The sequence below is a fragment of the Brachyistius frenatus genome, unplaced genomic scaffold (genome assembly GCF_029030835.1).
Source record: "Brachyistius frenatus isolate BFR_SWC_R1_liver_20210118 unplaced genomic scaffold, ASM2903083v1 Contig_243, whole genome shotgun sequence".
Taxonomy (NCBI): domain Eukaryota; kingdom Metazoa; phylum Chordata; class Actinopteri; family Embiotocidae; genus Brachyistius; species Brachyistius frenatus.
In genome coordinates, this window is record NW_027210842.1 from 290,001 (window position 1) to 307,500 (window position 17,500).

At 47.0% G+C, this 17,500-nt stretch overlaps 1 protein-coding gene across 3 annotated transcripts in view; it reads right to left on the reverse strand.

Moving 5' to 3' along the window:
- The window catches only part of tsc2 (TSC complex subunit 2), a 25,460-nt gene that overhangs the window by 2,768 nt on the left and 5,192 nt on the right, over window positions 1-17,500 (reverse strand). Inside the window, exons 9-35 of one of the 3 annotated variants that reach the window (XM_069720517.1) lie at window positions 17,457-17,500; window positions 17,249-17,375; window positions 16,509-16,652; window positions 16,266-16,403; window positions 16,076-16,179; window positions 15,789-15,870; window positions 15,413-15,568; window positions 15,135-15,254; window positions 14,382-14,504; window positions 14,200-14,306; window positions 13,832-13,997; window positions 12,976-13,098; window positions 12,729-12,863; window positions 12,344-12,533; window positions 12,118-12,211; window positions 11,935-12,037; window positions 11,548-11,642; window positions 8,699-8,839; window positions 6,350-6,511; window positions 6,106-6,261; window positions 5,498-5,610; window positions 4,908-5,150; window positions 4,553-4,801; window positions 3,985-4,074; window positions 2,100-2,257; window positions 668-1,284; window positions 256-334 (exon numbers count right to left, since the gene is read on the reverse strand). The exon at window positions 17,457-17,500 is cut by the window's right edge and continues 30 nt beyond it. In XM_069720517.1, the coding sequence (XP_069576618.1) occupies window positions 256-334; window positions 668-1,284; window positions 2,100-2,257; window positions 3,985-4,074; window positions 4,553-4,801; window positions 4,908-5,150; window positions 5,498-5,610; window positions 6,106-6,261; window positions 6,350-6,511; window positions 8,699-8,839; window positions 11,548-11,642; window positions 11,935-12,037; window positions 12,118-12,211; window positions 12,344-12,533; window positions 12,729-12,863; window positions 12,976-13,098; window positions 13,832-13,997; window positions 14,200-14,306; window positions 14,382-14,504; window positions 15,135-15,254; window positions 15,413-15,568; window positions 15,789-15,870; window positions 16,076-16,179; window positions 16,266-16,403; window positions 16,509-16,652; window positions 17,249-17,375; window positions 17,457-17,500 (4,059 nt within the window). The remainder of the gene's footprint in view (window positions 1-255; window positions 335-667; window positions 1,285-2,099; window positions 2,258-3,984; window positions 4,075-4,552; window positions 4,802-4,907; window positions 5,151-5,497; window positions 5,611-6,105; window positions 6,262-6,349; window positions 6,512-8,698; window positions 8,840-11,547; window positions 11,643-11,934; window positions 12,038-12,117; window positions 12,212-12,343; window positions 12,534-12,728; window positions 12,864-12,975; window positions 13,099-13,831; window positions 13,998-14,199; window positions 14,307-14,381; window positions 14,505-15,134; window positions 15,255-15,412; window positions 15,569-15,788; window positions 15,871-16,075; window positions 16,180-16,265; window positions 16,404-16,508; window positions 16,653-17,248; window positions 17,376-17,456) is intronic. The other 2 variants (XM_069720520.1, XM_069720519.1) reach the window with 2 other exon arrangements.

The following is a 17,500-nucleotide window of genomic DNA, read 5'->3' on the forward strand; positions in this document are numbered from 1 at the left end:
CTGTGTTTACATGGTACGGTCTATCACCTGGGACACAGAACAAACAAGGTAAACAACTGTGTTTACATGGTACGGTCTATCACCTGGGACACAGAACAAACAAGGTAAACAACTGTGTTTACATGGTACAGTCTATCACCTGGGACACAGAACAAACAAGGTAAACAACTGTGTTTACATGGTACGGTCTATCACCTGGGACACAGAACAAACAAGGTAAACAACTGTGTTTCCAACCAGAGAAAATCAACTCACCTGAGTTTTGGGCAGCAGCAGCGGCTTGTTGGCTTCGTTCCCAAAGAAGGGCGAGTGATAGAGCTGAAGGAAGACGAAGCTGGAGGAGACCAGAGAGACGTGGCTTTTAAAAACACAGATATGGGATTCATAGGCAATTCAGTCCTGAATATATACAAATACAAATATATGTAATTAAAACACCACAAAAGCAGTTTCTAATTTTACATTCCGAGTGCTGAAACACATGAAAACCTGCAGTTTCTGCTTTTTCATCACCTCAATCTGTTCATTTAAAACTGAGTGACAGAACATAATTCAAACTCTCCCCTGGCCGGCTGCCAGCAGCGCTGAGATGAACTGACTGACTTCACTTCGTTCCTTCGGCAGAAACAGACGAGCTGCAGGGGTTTCCTGGAGAAGTGGCGAGTACCTGGGACTCAGGCCAGAGATCTTCTCCGTGTTGCTGGGTCCGGGTCGGCTGTGGTAGGAGTCCCTCTCGGTCCTCCTCTCTCTCCTGGAGGAGGGGGCTGATACTGAGATGGTGTGGCCGCGGGGTCGGTGGCCTCCGCTGGGGGAGATGGGTCCTGGCTGCGCTGGCGCTGCTGGGAAAGCCAACCTCATCACTGCTCCTCCCCCCTGAGATGACGCCACACCCGAGCCGTCGCCTCCTTGGCTCTGACCTCCCGGCCCGTTGCCGTCTCCTCCTGCGCTTCCCTCCACCTTCTCCTCCACCTTCTCCTTCTCAGCAGGCTGCTGGGGCTGAGCTTTGCCATCTGAAGGCGCTCTGGGCCGCAACGCGTCCCCCGGCACTGTCTCCGACTCCATCGCAGACTTGGTGAAGGCTTCAGGTAAAGTCTGGAGCTCCGGAGAGGAGCTGGACTTGTTGAGGCCGTGGCCCTGTGACTGAGTGTGTGTCTGGAAGGGAAGTTCGGGCCCCTGGCTGCCGGGAGTGGAGGGTCCCAGAGTGGGCTGATCGATGGGAATCGCCCCCTCGCTGACTTCCTCCAGAGTCGACTTCTCATCGTCTTGACTGGAGGTGGAGGAGGACTGAAAGTTAAGGACAAGAGTCGTGTATTTTAAGCACTGTAAAGATAATATTAGTTATTTTATTGTGTTTTAGCAGTTTAGCTATTTGCTACAACATGAAAAACCACCATGAGGTTCTGTAGGGCAGAAAAGAAATGACTGGAAGGGAGGATGAATGGCTGCTGACAACAGCGAGATAAACACACTTAAAGCAAAGGTCGATCTGTCTCAGCTCATAATCAGACTGTACAGGTGAACAGGCGACGGACCGAGATGGAATGAAAGTAAAACCACAACAAGCATTGTGAATTAGGATGTCGGTGCTGTTCAGCATATCGTAGAGCACGCGGTGGTTTGTTGATTTCTTAAAGGTCTGATATAGTACACAATTGCATCTCCATTTCTTTCGTTATTACTTGGCGGGTCTATGTAGAAATAAACAAAGTGAAAGTCTCTTATGAAGCAATGTCGTTTAGACAAGCTGTTTGGAATTGTGTAAGTTTGTGATGTCATAAACTTGTACTCATGTCACATGTTCGCTCTCAGCACGGCCCGCTGTCTGACCTTTTATGTGGAAGAAAACAATGAGCTGTCATTTTGTTGTGGAGCTACAAGACCGAAGAGAATCTGTGATGGCGTCAGAAAAGAATCGGCCAATCAGAAGAGAAGGTCGTCTTCAAGATACACACAAAAAACTGCCGGGACTTAAGAGACTTAAGAGAGATTTAAAACTATGTTGAGATGGTTTTAGGTGCTCGAAATCCATAAAATGATATTTTGGTGGTTCTAGGTGTTAAATGTCGGACCTTTAAAGAGGAGCGGCGCCAGCTACCTACCCTGCTGAGCGTTCCTGGAGGCGGAGTCTTTGTGAACTTGTCAGCAGACATGAAGATGGGATCAGAGGGCATCGGCTCAAACTCCTCGCTCTCCAGCCAATCGGGCGGGGTGTGTGCTGTGGTGACCCCTGACCCCTCCTCCAGCACCACTACAGAGTCTGCAGCAGGACACACCAACCAGCATGGGGGTTACAGGTGGACACACACACAACCGAAGTATGCACACACACACACACACACACACACACACCAGGTTGTCTAGTGTTAGTAACGCAATCAGAGACACAAGAGGCGGAAGACTTGACAAACAGAGATTTCATCAGCTGTCAGTGGTCGTTATGGCAACGCCTCACACACATTCTAATGTAATTCTTTTTTAAAAACATCAATCAAATGAATCATTGGAACATGAAATAGAATCATCACTGATCAACACAGCCATGAGATCACACACACACAGACACACACACACACACACACACACACACACACACACACACACACACACACACACACACAGACACACACACAGACACAGAGAGAGAGACACACACACACACATCAGTGCAGCAGCAGCATCTATCTGTCACTTCTTCTACACAGCTTCCATCGAGACGCATGCATCAGTTCGGCTGGCTGGTTATCTATATGCCAAACACACTGAAGCTACAGCAACAGCAGGCCAGGCCAGGCCAGGCCAGGCCAGGCCAGGCCAGGCCAGGAAGAGACACTCAGAATCACACACTTTAGTGTAGCTGCAGCTCAGAGAAAGGTCTTCATCGCCTTACTGGTGTACCAGTAAAGAAAGGAAGTGCTTAGATGATTTCTGGTTTCCTGCTGACAACATCAGAGGGTCGAAGGTTAAAAGGTCAACCTGGGAGTATATTTCAGAAACAGTTAGAGATCCTGATTAGGAAGGAAAAACTAAATCACAGCAGGAGTGAAAATATAAATCACCATCCATCTTTAGGTGACTGAATGATTCCAGTGCAGGCGTGCTTTCATCTTCACTCGTAGACGACCCCCCCCCCCCCATCCCTGTGCTAATAAAGACCGATGCGGGAAGCAGAGATGCTAAATTTCTTTACTTGCACAATCTTCAAGTATGAAACAGCAGGTCTTTTGCACAACTGAGTTATTGGTGACGGCTGTGCAGGATGGGTAGGGGGGGGGGGGCATGAACCAAGAGGCTCCTGCACACCGTCTCTCACTTACAATTAAAGGAACACTTTCACATTTTAGGAAACATGTTCATTTGCTGTCTTGTATAAAGATGAGTTGTTCAATATGAAGTCAGACAACAGGAGTCGTTCAGAAAGAAACAGCAGCCAGGAGACTTTGAGTGAGCAGGATCCATTAATTATGTTTTCATTAGTGTATAATCACCTCAAACTAAAAGTCATTGTGTTTTTTATCACCTTAAAATCAACCCTTCATATCGTCATAAGGAGCAGGTCCTCTTCCACAGAGTGCCGTATTTCTACAGGAGCCCAGAAGGGACAAACTAAACACAGTTTTTGGACTGACCTAATATCTAACAATGCCGTTCTAAGTCTCTATGCTAAGCTAAGATAACCGTCTCCTGGCTACAGCTGATTAATAATCAGACAGATACGAGAGTTGTTTCGACATTCTTTTCAAACTCTCATCAAATGAATAAATGTGGTTCCCAAAACATGATTTTACTGGAAAAGCAGTATTTGTGTGTTTGATCTTGTAGCTTTAATTGTAAATAAGAGATGTTAAACCTCTTTCTCTGGCAACATGTTGAAAGAAAGACACGTTTAGTTTGTGCTTGCCGATTGCTGTATTGTACAAGTGAGAAGAAATATACTACTCCAGGAGATTTATTGGGGGGGGGGGGGGCACACGTGGTGGACGGTACCTGCCCAGGAAATGCTCCTGTGCAACCTGCCAGGGGCCGGAGGGCCAGCGGTGGCAGAGCTCAGACTTAGAGACCAGAGAGAGCCGCCCACTGCAGGCGGGATGCCAGAGGACAGGACGGTGGCACACAGAGCCACATGACACACCGCAGCCAATCACAAACCAGTATGGTGGTGAGGATGAGGAACATGTAAAAGAAACCAATCAGAACAAAGGGAAGAATCTCAAAGGTAGCGCGAAAAAAAATGAAAGAGCACCGAACAAAAGATCCATTAATGTGGTAAAAAAAGAGAAATGATGAAGATGAGTAACTGAAGGAGGCAGAGCCGCAGAGCAAGAGGGAGGATGAAGAAAAGCAAAGGACAGCAGGAAGGAGGCTTCTGCAAAATAAGAACATGTGACTCATAAACAAGCAGCGATACCTGATGATCACCTTCAGGGTCATTTTAAAGCCTTCATAACGTTACATTCAGGAGTTTCTGTTCTGACAAATAACCGCCAGCAAAAATCAACATTCAAACACATGAAGAGCTTCCAGATGTTTCCAGACTGCTCAGACTGGTACTGACCCGTGTTGGAGCGCTGGATGAGGTGTGCTTTCCCGCCGACGCTGCTCTGTGTTTGGGTCGGTGGCTCAGAGACCAGCGCCGGCGGGGGGGCGGCGGTGCTGGCTGGAGCGCTGACCGTCTGAGCGGGAGGCTCCTTCACTCCATCCATCGCCATCAGGATGCTGGAGAGCTCCTGCAGCGGCATGTTTCCCAGCTCGGAGGAGAACGGGCTCGGCGGGTTCTCCAGACACATCAGCCAGCTGGTGTTTCCTGGGGGGGGGGGGGGGGGGGGGGGACGATGACACCACAAAGAACCGGTTCACATCCGTAGTCAACATCTACTGAACGGCCGGAGGTTTGCTGTCCGTTCACCGACCTGAAGGTCTCCGTATGAAGATCTCTGCCCAGCCCTGTGTCAGCATTGGGACGAACTCAGCCAGGCTCGGGTTGTCTTTGAGAGGTGGCGGAGCAGACGGGGGGGCCGAGGTGGAGGACAGAGGACCGAGGCTATCCAAGGGGGGGCCGGAGGAGGGAGAGAGTGGAGTGGCTAACTCGCCCTCCGAGGGCGACACCAGAGGACTGAGGCTCTGAGCCGGACCGGTACGGAGAGCGTGGCCGCCTGGAAGATCAAGAGGAAGGTCATCGGTGTCTTAATCTTCTAATAAGACCGGCTAAAATAAAACATCAAATGCAGCGTAATAACATGTAATTTACTCTGAAGACAAAAAGCAAGCAAACACATTAACTCAGCCAGGCGAAGCCAAAAAGAAAATATCCTCATTTAAATATACATTTGCATAAAATATGGGCAGCAAAGGATATCTAATGTAAAATAAGACAATAAGGAATAAGAATAATCCCACATATCTTTATTTAATGGAACATCAGGAGATCAACAGGCAGCAGGAGAAAAGCTTCCTGGTTGATTCTCAGTTGAAGACAGCAGCCTGAGCAGCAGCTGCTTACCTGACATGGAGCGGACCCGAATGCGGGTCGCTCTGCTGTGCTGCTGGCTGGACTGCGACTCCAGCTTGGCTGGAGCCTCTTTGGTCATTCGGGTGTGCAGCGACGGATCCGACCTGCAGGACCAGGAGAGACAAATGATCCAGAGAGTCTGCAGCCGCGCCGCAGCTCTGTGACCAGCTGCTTCGCTTTCAGCAAACCAACATCACTTCAGTACGGAAACGTTTGCAAATAAGTGCTGAACATCGGATATAAGAGAAGCTGGATGTCACTCCTGCAGTTAAAAGTCGGATGATGTAATTTATGGCGAGGGAACGAACAGTGATGTCGACCTGACGGTGGTCGGAGGGTTCAGCACCAGTCTGGATCAACTGTGGTGGTGAAATGTGCCCCGATAGAAACACCAACTGAACCTCTAACCATGAGTCAAATCAAGTCCAACTTTACAGTCCAGAATCACAAATCATGAAGTGGTTTTACAATCAAACAGCATATTTCCTTTTAGGAAAACAATGGAAGAACTCTGATTGATGAAACTGAAACAGGACGTACAGACATGAAGTATGCGTGTCGAGGAAAGCAGTCGCAGAAGGAAGCATCTTTTGTGTCACCTGGTCATTTCCCCTCCTCCCAGACGGTCAGCCATGTCCAGGCCGAGCAGCGCTTGTGTTCGGACCCCTCCGCTGGTTGTTATGGTTACCAGCTTGTTGCCCACCAACCAGGTCATGCTGCGACCTCCAGCTAACAGGAATTCTGCGATGGGAGACCTTCAGGAACAGTCGGAGACGTCACCGCTACATCCGCTCTCAACATTTTAATATATCAACTCCCAGATAAGATAACCTCCTTGCTCACCTCTTGGGCAGTGCAGAGAAGTTGGAGAACACATATCGTGCCATCATGTCCAGACAGGTCTCCGTGAGCTCCAGGTGGACGGTCTTCAGACCCTCGTCTGCCTGAGTTACGGCGTTTTCGTCGGCGGAGCCCAGGCTGCAGGTGGTGGTGGAGGTGTGCATCCTACAGGAGGAGACGGCGACGTGGTCAGACAGCAGCGAGGCGCAGAGGAGAAACACGAGGTCATGATATCGCTTCACATGTAGTTAGTGCACACAGAGACATGCAAGCTCCGACACAGGGACACAGAGGATCGCAAAAAAAACACCAATATTCATTCTTCTGCCTGTATCACATGCAACACAAACATTTATACGTGCACGTGCATCAACATGTGTGTATATGCAAATACACCATAAGATCATTACATGTTCTCAAGCAAACACGAGACACATGCTGGGACGTGGAAGAGGCTGAAAACCTCTGAATGTAAATCAGGTCTGTAGGAGGCGGAAGGATCGACGCTGCTGGACGTCTTTCACCAGGTTTTAATATCGCAGAAGAAAACACACTCAGAATGAGATATTTACAACGACAGCCCGGCTGAGACGTCTGTTCATCTGAAGGCAGGCGGGATGTTTCCATAAAAACATGAAGAAAACAAAACTAAATAAAAGGATCAAATAAGAAAACTAATTTGGCAGAAAATAATAAAGAATAAAAAAAATCTGGTTTTATTGGATGTATGATAATAAACTGTTTGAGCTTTATTTGTCAGGTGTTCCATAAAACTATATATCCAATTAACATAAGACACTAGAACGGCCGTGCTGACAGCAATACATCTAAAGGGAAGATGAATACTGTCAACATAGTTCTAGAATAAAATCCAAATCAGATATGTTTACAAAAAGCTAATTAAAATGTTAACCCTGAAAATAAATGCACAGACTTGTAACACTGTTCATTGTTTTTGGATGAAGTCCCAGAATGTGACTCAACAACCATCCAACAGATTTCATACTCACCGTTCTTCTGCTGACACTGATTCATCTTCTTTAAATTTGTGGAGGACACGAACTCCAAAGAAACATGACCATGAAACGCTCACGACCGAAACGTTCAGATCACATCACTCGTGAGTGCTTCATTTCTTTGAATTTACACAATTCAAACTAAAAAGATTTGAATTAATCAATTTTCCTGTTTGTTGTTGATTCAGCAGTGAGTGTGTGAGCGGCCCGACACAAGTTCAAGAAACACAATGAAACTGTGTTTTGGGCCTTATTATCATTATTAAAGTCTACAGGCTGAAAACAAGCCACGTTGTGTGAGAGGGAGTGGATGTCGACCAGGAGACGTTTCAAAGCTTCAATCACACTGAATCAAGTGAGAAAAAGATGTAGCGAGCAGCCAGCAGGTCAACAGATCTACTCTGCAGTTGTTTCGTCCCACAAAGTTCGAGGTTTCCCTCCGATATTAAATACAGATATTTTCGCTGCCATCTGCTGGCCGACAGCAGTATGACATGTTCAATAAAGTGGCGCTGCAGCCACATCGGACAACTGCAGTTTAGATCATAAATGTGTTGGACAATGAAGCAGGTCAGCGAAGCAGGAACACGTGGAGATACGTGAGGTAGGAAGTATTTGTGTGAATGTGTGTGGTGATATGAATGATCAGAGTCTGTTGAACCAGCTGTTAGACGTTCACCCTCCTAAAATCCCACTAGGAGATCTTCATGGTCGTAGCAGCACGGTGGATGTTCGAGTGGAGCACAAATAAAACACGGAAACACGTCAAGCAAGCAAACGAAGCTGTTGTGTTGCTGTTGTCCCGTCGATGGCCGAGAAGCAGACGAGCCCCCCCCCCCCCCTTCCCCCCCACGAGGAGCCCGACACGTCGTGGCATCAGCTGTCAGTGCAGAATATCAAACCCCACCAGCCTCTCCTGCCATTCATGTGTTGTTAGGCCAATCAAAACCAGTCTGCAATACACCCAGCAAAACAAAGAGAAGAAACCAAAATCAAACCGAAAGACAAATTAAATTAAAAATAAAAGCAAAATCTGTGTTAGAGCGAAATCAAAGAGAAAAACATCCACGTGGACGGAGACGTTTTCTTCAGACTCGACAAACACAGCATGCAAAAGAAAATCCCAAACCAGCACGAGTACGATCGCAGCCCGAAACAGGTCGGCACACACACTTTCCTCCTGCATGCACCCCCCTCCAGGTGTCCCCAACACCCAACAGCACCCCCCACGGTCCCGCATGACAATGACCCGACACCCCTCGGACCATCCCACGGTGGAGGAAGTGTTGAGGTTGTTATGGTTTTTGGTTTGTTACCCAGAAGGCTCTTCTCTAACCTGCGGACCGCGTGTTCGGAGACGCTGATGCTGCGGGAGCGGAACGCGTCCATGGCCGAAAGGTCCCGCAGCTCTTTAACCGGAGAGCTGCTGCTATTCGCTACCGCTGCTGCCGCCTTTGCCATTTTTGCCGCCCGCAGACTGGCGGTGAGGAGCATCCGTGGCAAAGGGCGCGAGGAACCGTGATGGGGGGGGGGATCATCGTGTAGGTGGCAGTGGTGGGGGGGGGGGGCAGGAATCATCACCCCGAGCAACACGAGCAGGTGGGGGGGGGGGGTATACACGCCACGCAGGCGGAAGGGGGGCAGGGTACAGAGGACAGGGCCACAAAGGTCAAAGGGCAGGCGTCACATGAGGGGAAGGGGGGGGGGGGGGCAGGAGCAATGTAGAAGGGATCCAGGATGACGCAACCACCCCCCAAAACCACAACCACAACGCAGCACCCAATCGCAGGAGGTAGTGGGGGGGGGGGGGGGGGTCAAATGAAGAAAAAAAAAAAGAAGGTGAAAATTAACAGCAGTGAACATCATGAATCAGATTACAGGAGAGCGAAGAAAGAAAAAGAGGATTTAAAAAAAATAAAGGATAAACAACAACTGAACTTTAAACAGCTTCTGCTGTTCAGAAAGGAAAGAAAGGAAATAAAGGAAATACACACAGAAAGTATTCAGGAGCAACAAAATCAACATTATTTCACACAGCAGGTTCATAGTGAAGCCGGAGACGCGTACAGAAGTGTAACAGGAGGGATGGACTCAGCACAGGCGTACAAGCAACAACCGGACAACAACCGGACAACAGGCGGGTTGGAGGATGTCTGCATCTCCACATCAGACTCCTTTAATAGAGTCAATAAGCAGCTCGGTGAGACTCCACGTTTAATCTCACTTTGATCCTTATAAAACTTTAAAAAGCCTTTTAATCAGCTTGAGTTGCAGAAGTCCAACCCAGCAGCATCAATGAGCAGCGGAGGGGTGATGATACCACGGCATGGTTGATGGAGGGTCAGTGGGAACGATGTGGTTCTCAACTGGTGGCTCACGGCCTTATTACGGACACTTTGAGTGGGTCGGTCGTGATCTTTGCACAAAAAAAAAAAAACATGGAAAAATAAGACACTGATCAAGTCTGCTATTTTATTAAATTCTAGATAAGTCTGCCTTTTCATTTTTGTTCTTATTTTAAGTTCAATCTGGATTCTTCCTGAACTTGAGTGAATCCATATTACTCTGAATTCTGCAGTTCAAGGTGACTCTGAGGGTTTTTACCCATTTGGACATGTTTCGTAGAACTTTTTTGTTAATGTCATATTTCGAACAGTGTTCTGTATTACTGCTTTATTTATTGTGAAATAAAGTTGAGAATGTCAAATATTTGGGTGAAGACTTCATGACTCAGGAAGAATGCTGGTCCTGATTGTGGACCAGTTGAGAACCACTGATGTTTACTCAGAGCTGTAAAGGGGAGAAGGCTTTGTTACGAGGGCAGTAAAGCCGTTATGATTTATTCTTATTAATGAGTGAGGGGAGGACCTAAACAGAGGACTTGGAAAAGAAGATACTAATTAGAGGAGGAAGAGATTTAATAAAGACAGAGGAAGCAGTGTCATAAATTCTTTAATATCGGGTGCATTTTTAACCTTATTTTATGGCTTTGAAATAAACTCTGCGATCCTCTGGGAAAATACTGGTTTAACGAGGACAGTGATTCTCTAGTTATTCGAATATTGCAGAAATAAAATTTGTCTGTGCTGAACCACAGAGGGTGACATCCCGCTGACCGTAACTCAGCGCTGAGGGATCATGTTGATTTTATCAGAAAGAATAAGAAGGAGTTTTGAATACAAGCTCCTAGAAAACAGTCAATAGCAAGTGACGCCGCCGGAGAGTTGCAAGCAGCTGCTTCTACACTCATTCACATTTTTGAGTGCTGTGTTTCATAAATCTGTTTTGGATTTTGAAACAGCAGCTGATGTTGTTGGTATTTAGTGTTTCAGTGCGTATTGATGGTTAAATCCATTCATTTTTAAATAAATTGGTCCATGGTCTGAGAGGTTGGCCCACCTCTCCAGCAGCACATCTACACAGCTGTTTTTGTCAAAACACTTTTTTCCACACTAATGTTTCGAGGTCATTTTTAAGATCTCTGTTCACACTGAAACACACAAAGAAGAAGAAAATGACCAAATCACTTCGTCTTTGTCGTCTCGAGTCGGCAACAAACCTTCCAGTTACATCAGCATCAGTGGAGGAGCAGACAGTTGGTCTGCTGAGTTCAGTCCTCTCGTCCTCTATAATCACCTCACTGCATTTAACCAGTTACTTCACGTGTGTTTTTATCGTTCAGCCAATTAAGATGTGGACCACCACAGACACTGACAGCTGTACAATGAGAAGAGAAGAGCTTCCTCATCCCTCTGTGTGAACGACGGCGTGTGTTTATGTAAAGTCTTAAACAGCAGAAGGAAGGAAACCCTGTATCGTCCCGTCCTTGTGCTATCAGCACGTATGTACCTCTAGAATATACAGGTGGTGGACACAACATCAGAAAATCCACTACAACTAAATGTATAATAATGACATTATACAGGTGTCTGTGTCCACCTCCTGTATGTCATTAATAAACAAAAATAAAAAAAACTGTTGTAGAAAAAGAACACAAAAAGCATAAACAATAACTAAAATGAACTAATGATCACCATGGCAACCTGAGAGGAGTCATTGCAACCATCACGCCACAGTACTAGCCATGCTGAGTCCCCTGTTACCTTGGCAACCCCCAGCCCAGACAAATTACCGGCCACATGGGCCGTGTGCTGCTGGTTTGTACGTACAGAACATCAGCTTTACCTCTTAGGCCTCTCGTTGAGGCTGGTGCTCCGGGCACGAAACGGACTTTGTTCGTGGCTGTCATCGAACGGCAGCAAGGCGTTGGAACGTAAACCCTGAAGAGACGGAGACGTGAATGTAAGCACACAAAGATACGAGCTGACACGTCAGTAAAAGTCAGCACAGGGTGTCCAGAAGGCTCCGATAAAAGTCCTACGTCTTCTTTCTTCTTTTCATTGATTTCCACGGAGGAAGACGGAGGAGTCTACCGCTGTGCCAAGCGGTGTCTTTGTACTTTCTTTTAGTATTCTCTTCTTTTCTCGGTTTGTCCATTCGAGAAAGTCACGAACAGGAAACTGAGCTGCAAGTTAGGAAGCTGTATGATTGTATTGTATTATTATTCTGTACCTTGGTGATGTACTGAACGAAGTCCTTTCTGAAGGGGAGTCGGCAGCGAATGAACCACATGGCGATCACATGGTGAGCCAAGGACACGATGTACTGGTTGAACCTGAAGGCAACGGAGGAAACACGGGTCGGAGAGTGTCTGTGCATCAGGGAGAACACATGGTGAAGTGTGTGAGCACCTACTTGGAAGGGTTGGTGTAGGGGAGTGAGATGGCAAACACACTGACATACTGCTCGGCTACAAAGTTGGCGTACAGATGAGGCAGGCGCACCAGAGCTGGACGACACCGGACACAAACAAACACTTTTATTTTGTGCTCCTTCTGCGACTCAGTTATTTCCCTGATTAACTTTGAACATTCAGTGATGTCGTAGAAACTTGAAAGAACATAAAATGTTGAGTACTCACTGGAGAGGAACTCCAGCATGGGAGACGCCATGGCAACGGTGGCAGAGATGTGGGTGAGCTTGACGATAAGAGCGGGGAGGAGCTTGATCATGATGTCAGGCATCTCCACCGTGCACATCGTAAGGGCCACCACACACTGCTTGGCACAGCGGTAAATGAGGCCTGTCTCCAGGCACTGAACCAGCTCTCTCTGCAGGGGGGAGAGGAAATTATAATCAATATATCATTCATCAATTATTTAAACCAGTTGAATGAGCTCCTTCCGTGTAAGTAAGTCGAGGGCCTGTAAATCTCAGAAATAAGAAATGTCTTGGTTCCAAACATCTGTTATGAACTCGATCTGTATTTTACAGCTTCCTGAAAAGCCTTCCAGACTCATGTGCACCTGTCTCGGCTGCTCCAGGTAGTTGTGGTAGGACGTGATCGCCGTGAGGACCGGGACCACCGCCAGCTGGACCTCCGTACGGGAAAACCCCTCCGGAGTCTTTTTCAAACGCTCTGAGATCAGACGGTCCGTCACCTGCACACACGGGGAGAGCAGATCAACAGCGATGGGATTTGCTTGAGGATGCTTCTAAATGTAACTTTATGTTCCGTGTATGCGTTTGTTTTTGTGCATAGATTTGCAGTACCATGCAGCAGAGTGAAGAACACAGCTGGTCCAGGCTGCATGGAGACGTGAGCAGCAGCACTTTGTACTGCAGCGTCCACGGCAGCTTGTCCAGAACCAGCTTCAGCACCTTCCAGTCCGTCTCCTACCAGAGAACAAACACACCGGAACTCGCTAAAGATGGCAGGAAATAGAGATCGTTCAATCTGTGAAACCGGCTCCTGAAACATACGTTTTTCAACACCAATTTTATGAAATCCATTTTAACAAAAATTAAATTACATTACAGTACAAATCTTTAGCTTTCATGTGGTTTAGAGAGGGAGAGAGTCACATGCTACAATTTACCAATGTCTCCTAAACGCCTCACATGGAAGGCATCACTACACATTACAGTTTACTGATGTCCCCTAAACACCTCATCATATTGGTAGCTGCTAGCTATCCGGCTATTAGACAGATGTCTGACAAATATTAGTTAGAAAAGAGATAAATAATGTGTTTTAATGAGAGATGTTATCTGGAGGCTACGTATGTCAATGGCTGAGGCTCACTGAGGATATTTAGTACTGCGTGAGTGTAAAAACAAAACCACGTTAGTATGGCTGGAGCCTCAGTATTAAAGTGTGGCACCGAATGAAAAAGCCATTTTTAACAGTAGAAAGCAGCAAAGCAATTTGGTCGGTGCCATAAAGGTGTCAAAGTTTGTTACCCAGGAAATCATTGTAATAATCTGCTGGAGTTTGTCTCCCAGCGTTTGTGTATCCTGATAGCGTCATGGTGAAGGTAAACATCACATACACGTGTTACTGTTTCCAGTCTAATTTGTAATGCTGGTAAAATAATGTTGAGAAAAAGAAGTGTGTCTGTGTGCGCACCATCTTGAGGCACTGCAGGAGGACACTGAAGGCGGGTGCGTAGGGAAGGTAGGCTGAACGTATGGATGCTGTTGAAGCAGGAGGAGCCGCGGGGGGAGCAGGGCTGCCAGCAGGGGGCGACGTTGAACCTGCTGCCTTCTTATCACTGACACGCTTCTCAGGCTCCCTGAAACCACAAACAGGTTACAGTTCTGTTATTAATCAGCTGACATCAGTATAAACAGTCAAACACAGGTGTGTGTGTGTGTGTGTGTGTGTGTGTGTGTGTGTGTGTGTGTGTGTGTGTGTGTGTGTGTGTGTGTGTGTGTGTGTGTGTGTGTGTGTGTGTGTGTGTGTGTGTGTGTGTGTGTGTGTGTGTGTGTGTTCACCCGGTGTCACAGTAGCAGTAAGGGCTGAATCTCATGGCTCCGTCTTTGTTGGGAACCCCGAGACGGTGAAGAGAGTCTGCGCGCATCATCAGAAAGAAGTCAAACACCTGAAAGAAAAAGAAGTCAGCAGAGGAAGGATGGACAGGTACGTCTGAAACCAGCAGCAGAAGAAAGGGATTCACCTGCAGTCGGATGCTGGAGGCGACAGCTGAACTGGACTTGTTCTTGTAGTGAAGCTGCAGGTGGCTGATAAGTAACTCATAAACACGACTTGCATGGCTGGCTGGCAGGCTGTAGAGTTTACTCTGTCAGAGAAGGGGAGGGGAGGGGGCGGGAGGGGAGTAATAATCATCATCTAAGGTTCAAAAACTGTTGATCATCTATCAGTTACGATATTTGTTTAACGTCCTGTGATGTTTACAAACATAATTATCATGAATAAACTATTCAGCATTAGTTTATGTTGAGTTCTTGTGTGACAGTGAAACACGGATGAACATGAGGTGTAAAGATTTTGCTTTAAACTTTGGTGATAAATGTTTTGTTTACATCCAAGTAAAGATATTAAAGTTAGTTCAGAAACATGCAATGCTAATGTATTTCTGCATTACTCTTCTTTATATATATATATATATACACACACACACACACACACACACACACACACACACACATATATACACATGCATATATACATACATGCGTCTCAGGTTAATCACATATACATATATACATATATATATATACGTATACATATATATATATACACATACATATACACATATACATATACATATATATACATGGATCCTTCATGCTGGAGGCCAAATTTAAGAAGTACATAAAAATGAACATGAGAAGCTCTCAAACGTCAGAACATATGTAACAAACTGTGTGTTTTCTAAAATAATGTCCTCCAGATCTCATGTCGGTACCTGGAGGATTTCCAATAGGCCGAGGATCGCCGTCCTGACGTCCTCCATAGGAGACTCTGCTGCGGGGTCTCTTTCACAAACCTCCAGGGGCCCCGAACACACCAGAGAGCGGCTGGCCACCTGGAAGGACACAACACGGGAACGATCTCATCTAGGAAGGGAAAGAACCGGTGTGTGTGTGTGTGTGTGTGTGTGTGTGTGTGTGTGTGTGTGTGTGTGTGTGTGTGTGTGTGTGTGTGTGTGTGTGTGTGTGTGTGCGTGCGTGCGTGTGCGTGTACCCGTTCGATGATGTCCAGCAGGCTGGTGAAGTGGTGTGTGTTGCAGCCCTCTGCCAGGTCCACCAGGAGCTGGGTCGCCTGTTTTCTGACAGCCAGGTCGCGGTCTTCAGCGATCCCACTGAGCTGAGGGATCACCACCATCTCAATCAACTCATCCTGGGAAAACAACAACAAAGAACACAACAGAAAGAGTTCTTATGCATCAAAGAAAACTGCATCTAAACCAAGATCAAAGTTTACCACATCAAATCTAATCATCCAAACATGTTCATCATCTGTGAAAGCTGCAGCCTTAGAAAGAGCGATGCAACAGAAGCCTTTTAAGTATGTAACATGATGCAGATGTGCATGTGTGTAAATGTGTGAGCGTACGGACCTCGTAGAGCTGCCGGTTGGTGCTGAGGACGAAGGACAGGATGTGAAGCACTTTGATCCGAATCACACTGCGAGTCTCGTTCCTTCCACGAGACAACAGACAGAAAGATGACAATCAGGAAACATCAGTCCCCTGACGTAGTGTGTGTGTGTGTGTGTGTGTGTGTGTGTGTGTGTGTGTGTGTGTGTGTGTGTGTGTGTGTGTGTGTGTGTGTGTGTGTGTGTGTGTGTGTGTGTGTGTGTGTGTGTGTGTGTGTGTCTCTGCGTGTGTGTCTCCGTGTGTCCTACCTGAAGAACTTCTCCATGAGGCGGTGCAGACTCTGGATCCAGCCGTCCTTGGCGGGCTGGATGGACTGAGCTCGGTATGAGATGAGTGTCAGCACGGAGGCATCCTGTCACCCAGAAGATGAAGATGTGTGTAAGACGACTTCAACGACAGCGTGAGAGGAAACGGAGGCAGACGGTGAAAAGTACTAACGGGTCTCTTGTCAGAACACTTCTCCACCAGACTGAAGAACTTGTCGGTGGATCCGTGGTACCCGTTCTGCTCATACAGCTCCTCCACGGTGGTCAGCAGCTCGTAGACGATGGCCTTCAGCTCTGCGCTGCCGATGGTCTTTAAGGAGCGGTGAGACGGTCAGACAGGAGCGGCTGTTTCACGTGCGTGTGCTGCGACGTGTGCGTTGCGTGTGCTGCGACGTGTGCGTTGCGTGTGCAGTACCTGGATCTGCTGCAGCAGCCTCTCCACGATGCCCAGCAGGATGTCCCATGTGACCACCTGCAGCTCTTTGCCGTACTTCTTGATCAGTCTGGTGATGGAGAGGACGATTTCATAGGACACCACCTCATTGGCACATGACATGGCCTGAGGGGGTCAGACGGCCGCGGTCATTGATTTAGTACATTCAGAGAATATAGAAGAAATATTGGAACCAAACTGTGCTGCTGGTCTCCGTGCTGAGCCTCCTCTAACTATCTCTCTGTAAAGTTTTATTGCTCACTTTTGAGGCCTTAAATGTCGTCCGAAACACACGGCTGATGTGTTGATCTGTACAGAGTTGATCTGCCAGCACAGATAAAGAGTGAGCTTTTTATTCATGTTACGCTCTTCTTTTTATTGCCTTAATCATTTTGTTAAATTATTTTCTCTGTGCTCATGTCCTCTGGCTTTATTCTCCCTTTACCTGCCTGACCTGGTTTTATTTCCTTTCACATTGTTAAGAAACAACACGGCAAAAACCTTAATTATTATTTTCAAATATAATGTTTTTTTTAACTTCCCTTTATAGTTTTTCATGTAATTTTCCAAACTCGTGGTTGGATGTATTGACATAACAGCTGATCCGGTCTCACTGGACACAACGGTGGACCGAGCCTCTACAACACAACCGGTACCGACACGTGGGGAGGAGCTGACTTGGTCTGAGTATGATCACACGCATGTGTATGTTTGTATGTTACCTTGTAGAAAGACGGCAGAACCAGTGTGGGAGTGTTTTTCAGAGCGGGGAGTCTGTGAGCGCCCCACAGAGCCATCCCAACGAAGAACACCGCTCCCCTCAGCAGGGGGGCGTCCTCCATGTACACCCTGCAGACAGACACACATCAGCAGGAGAACCACAGCTTCTCTTCAGGAAAACACCAGAAACACTGAAACAAGCAGCACAACCTCTCCTCCATGATGCGGCACATGGTGTAAATAGCACTGTGGCC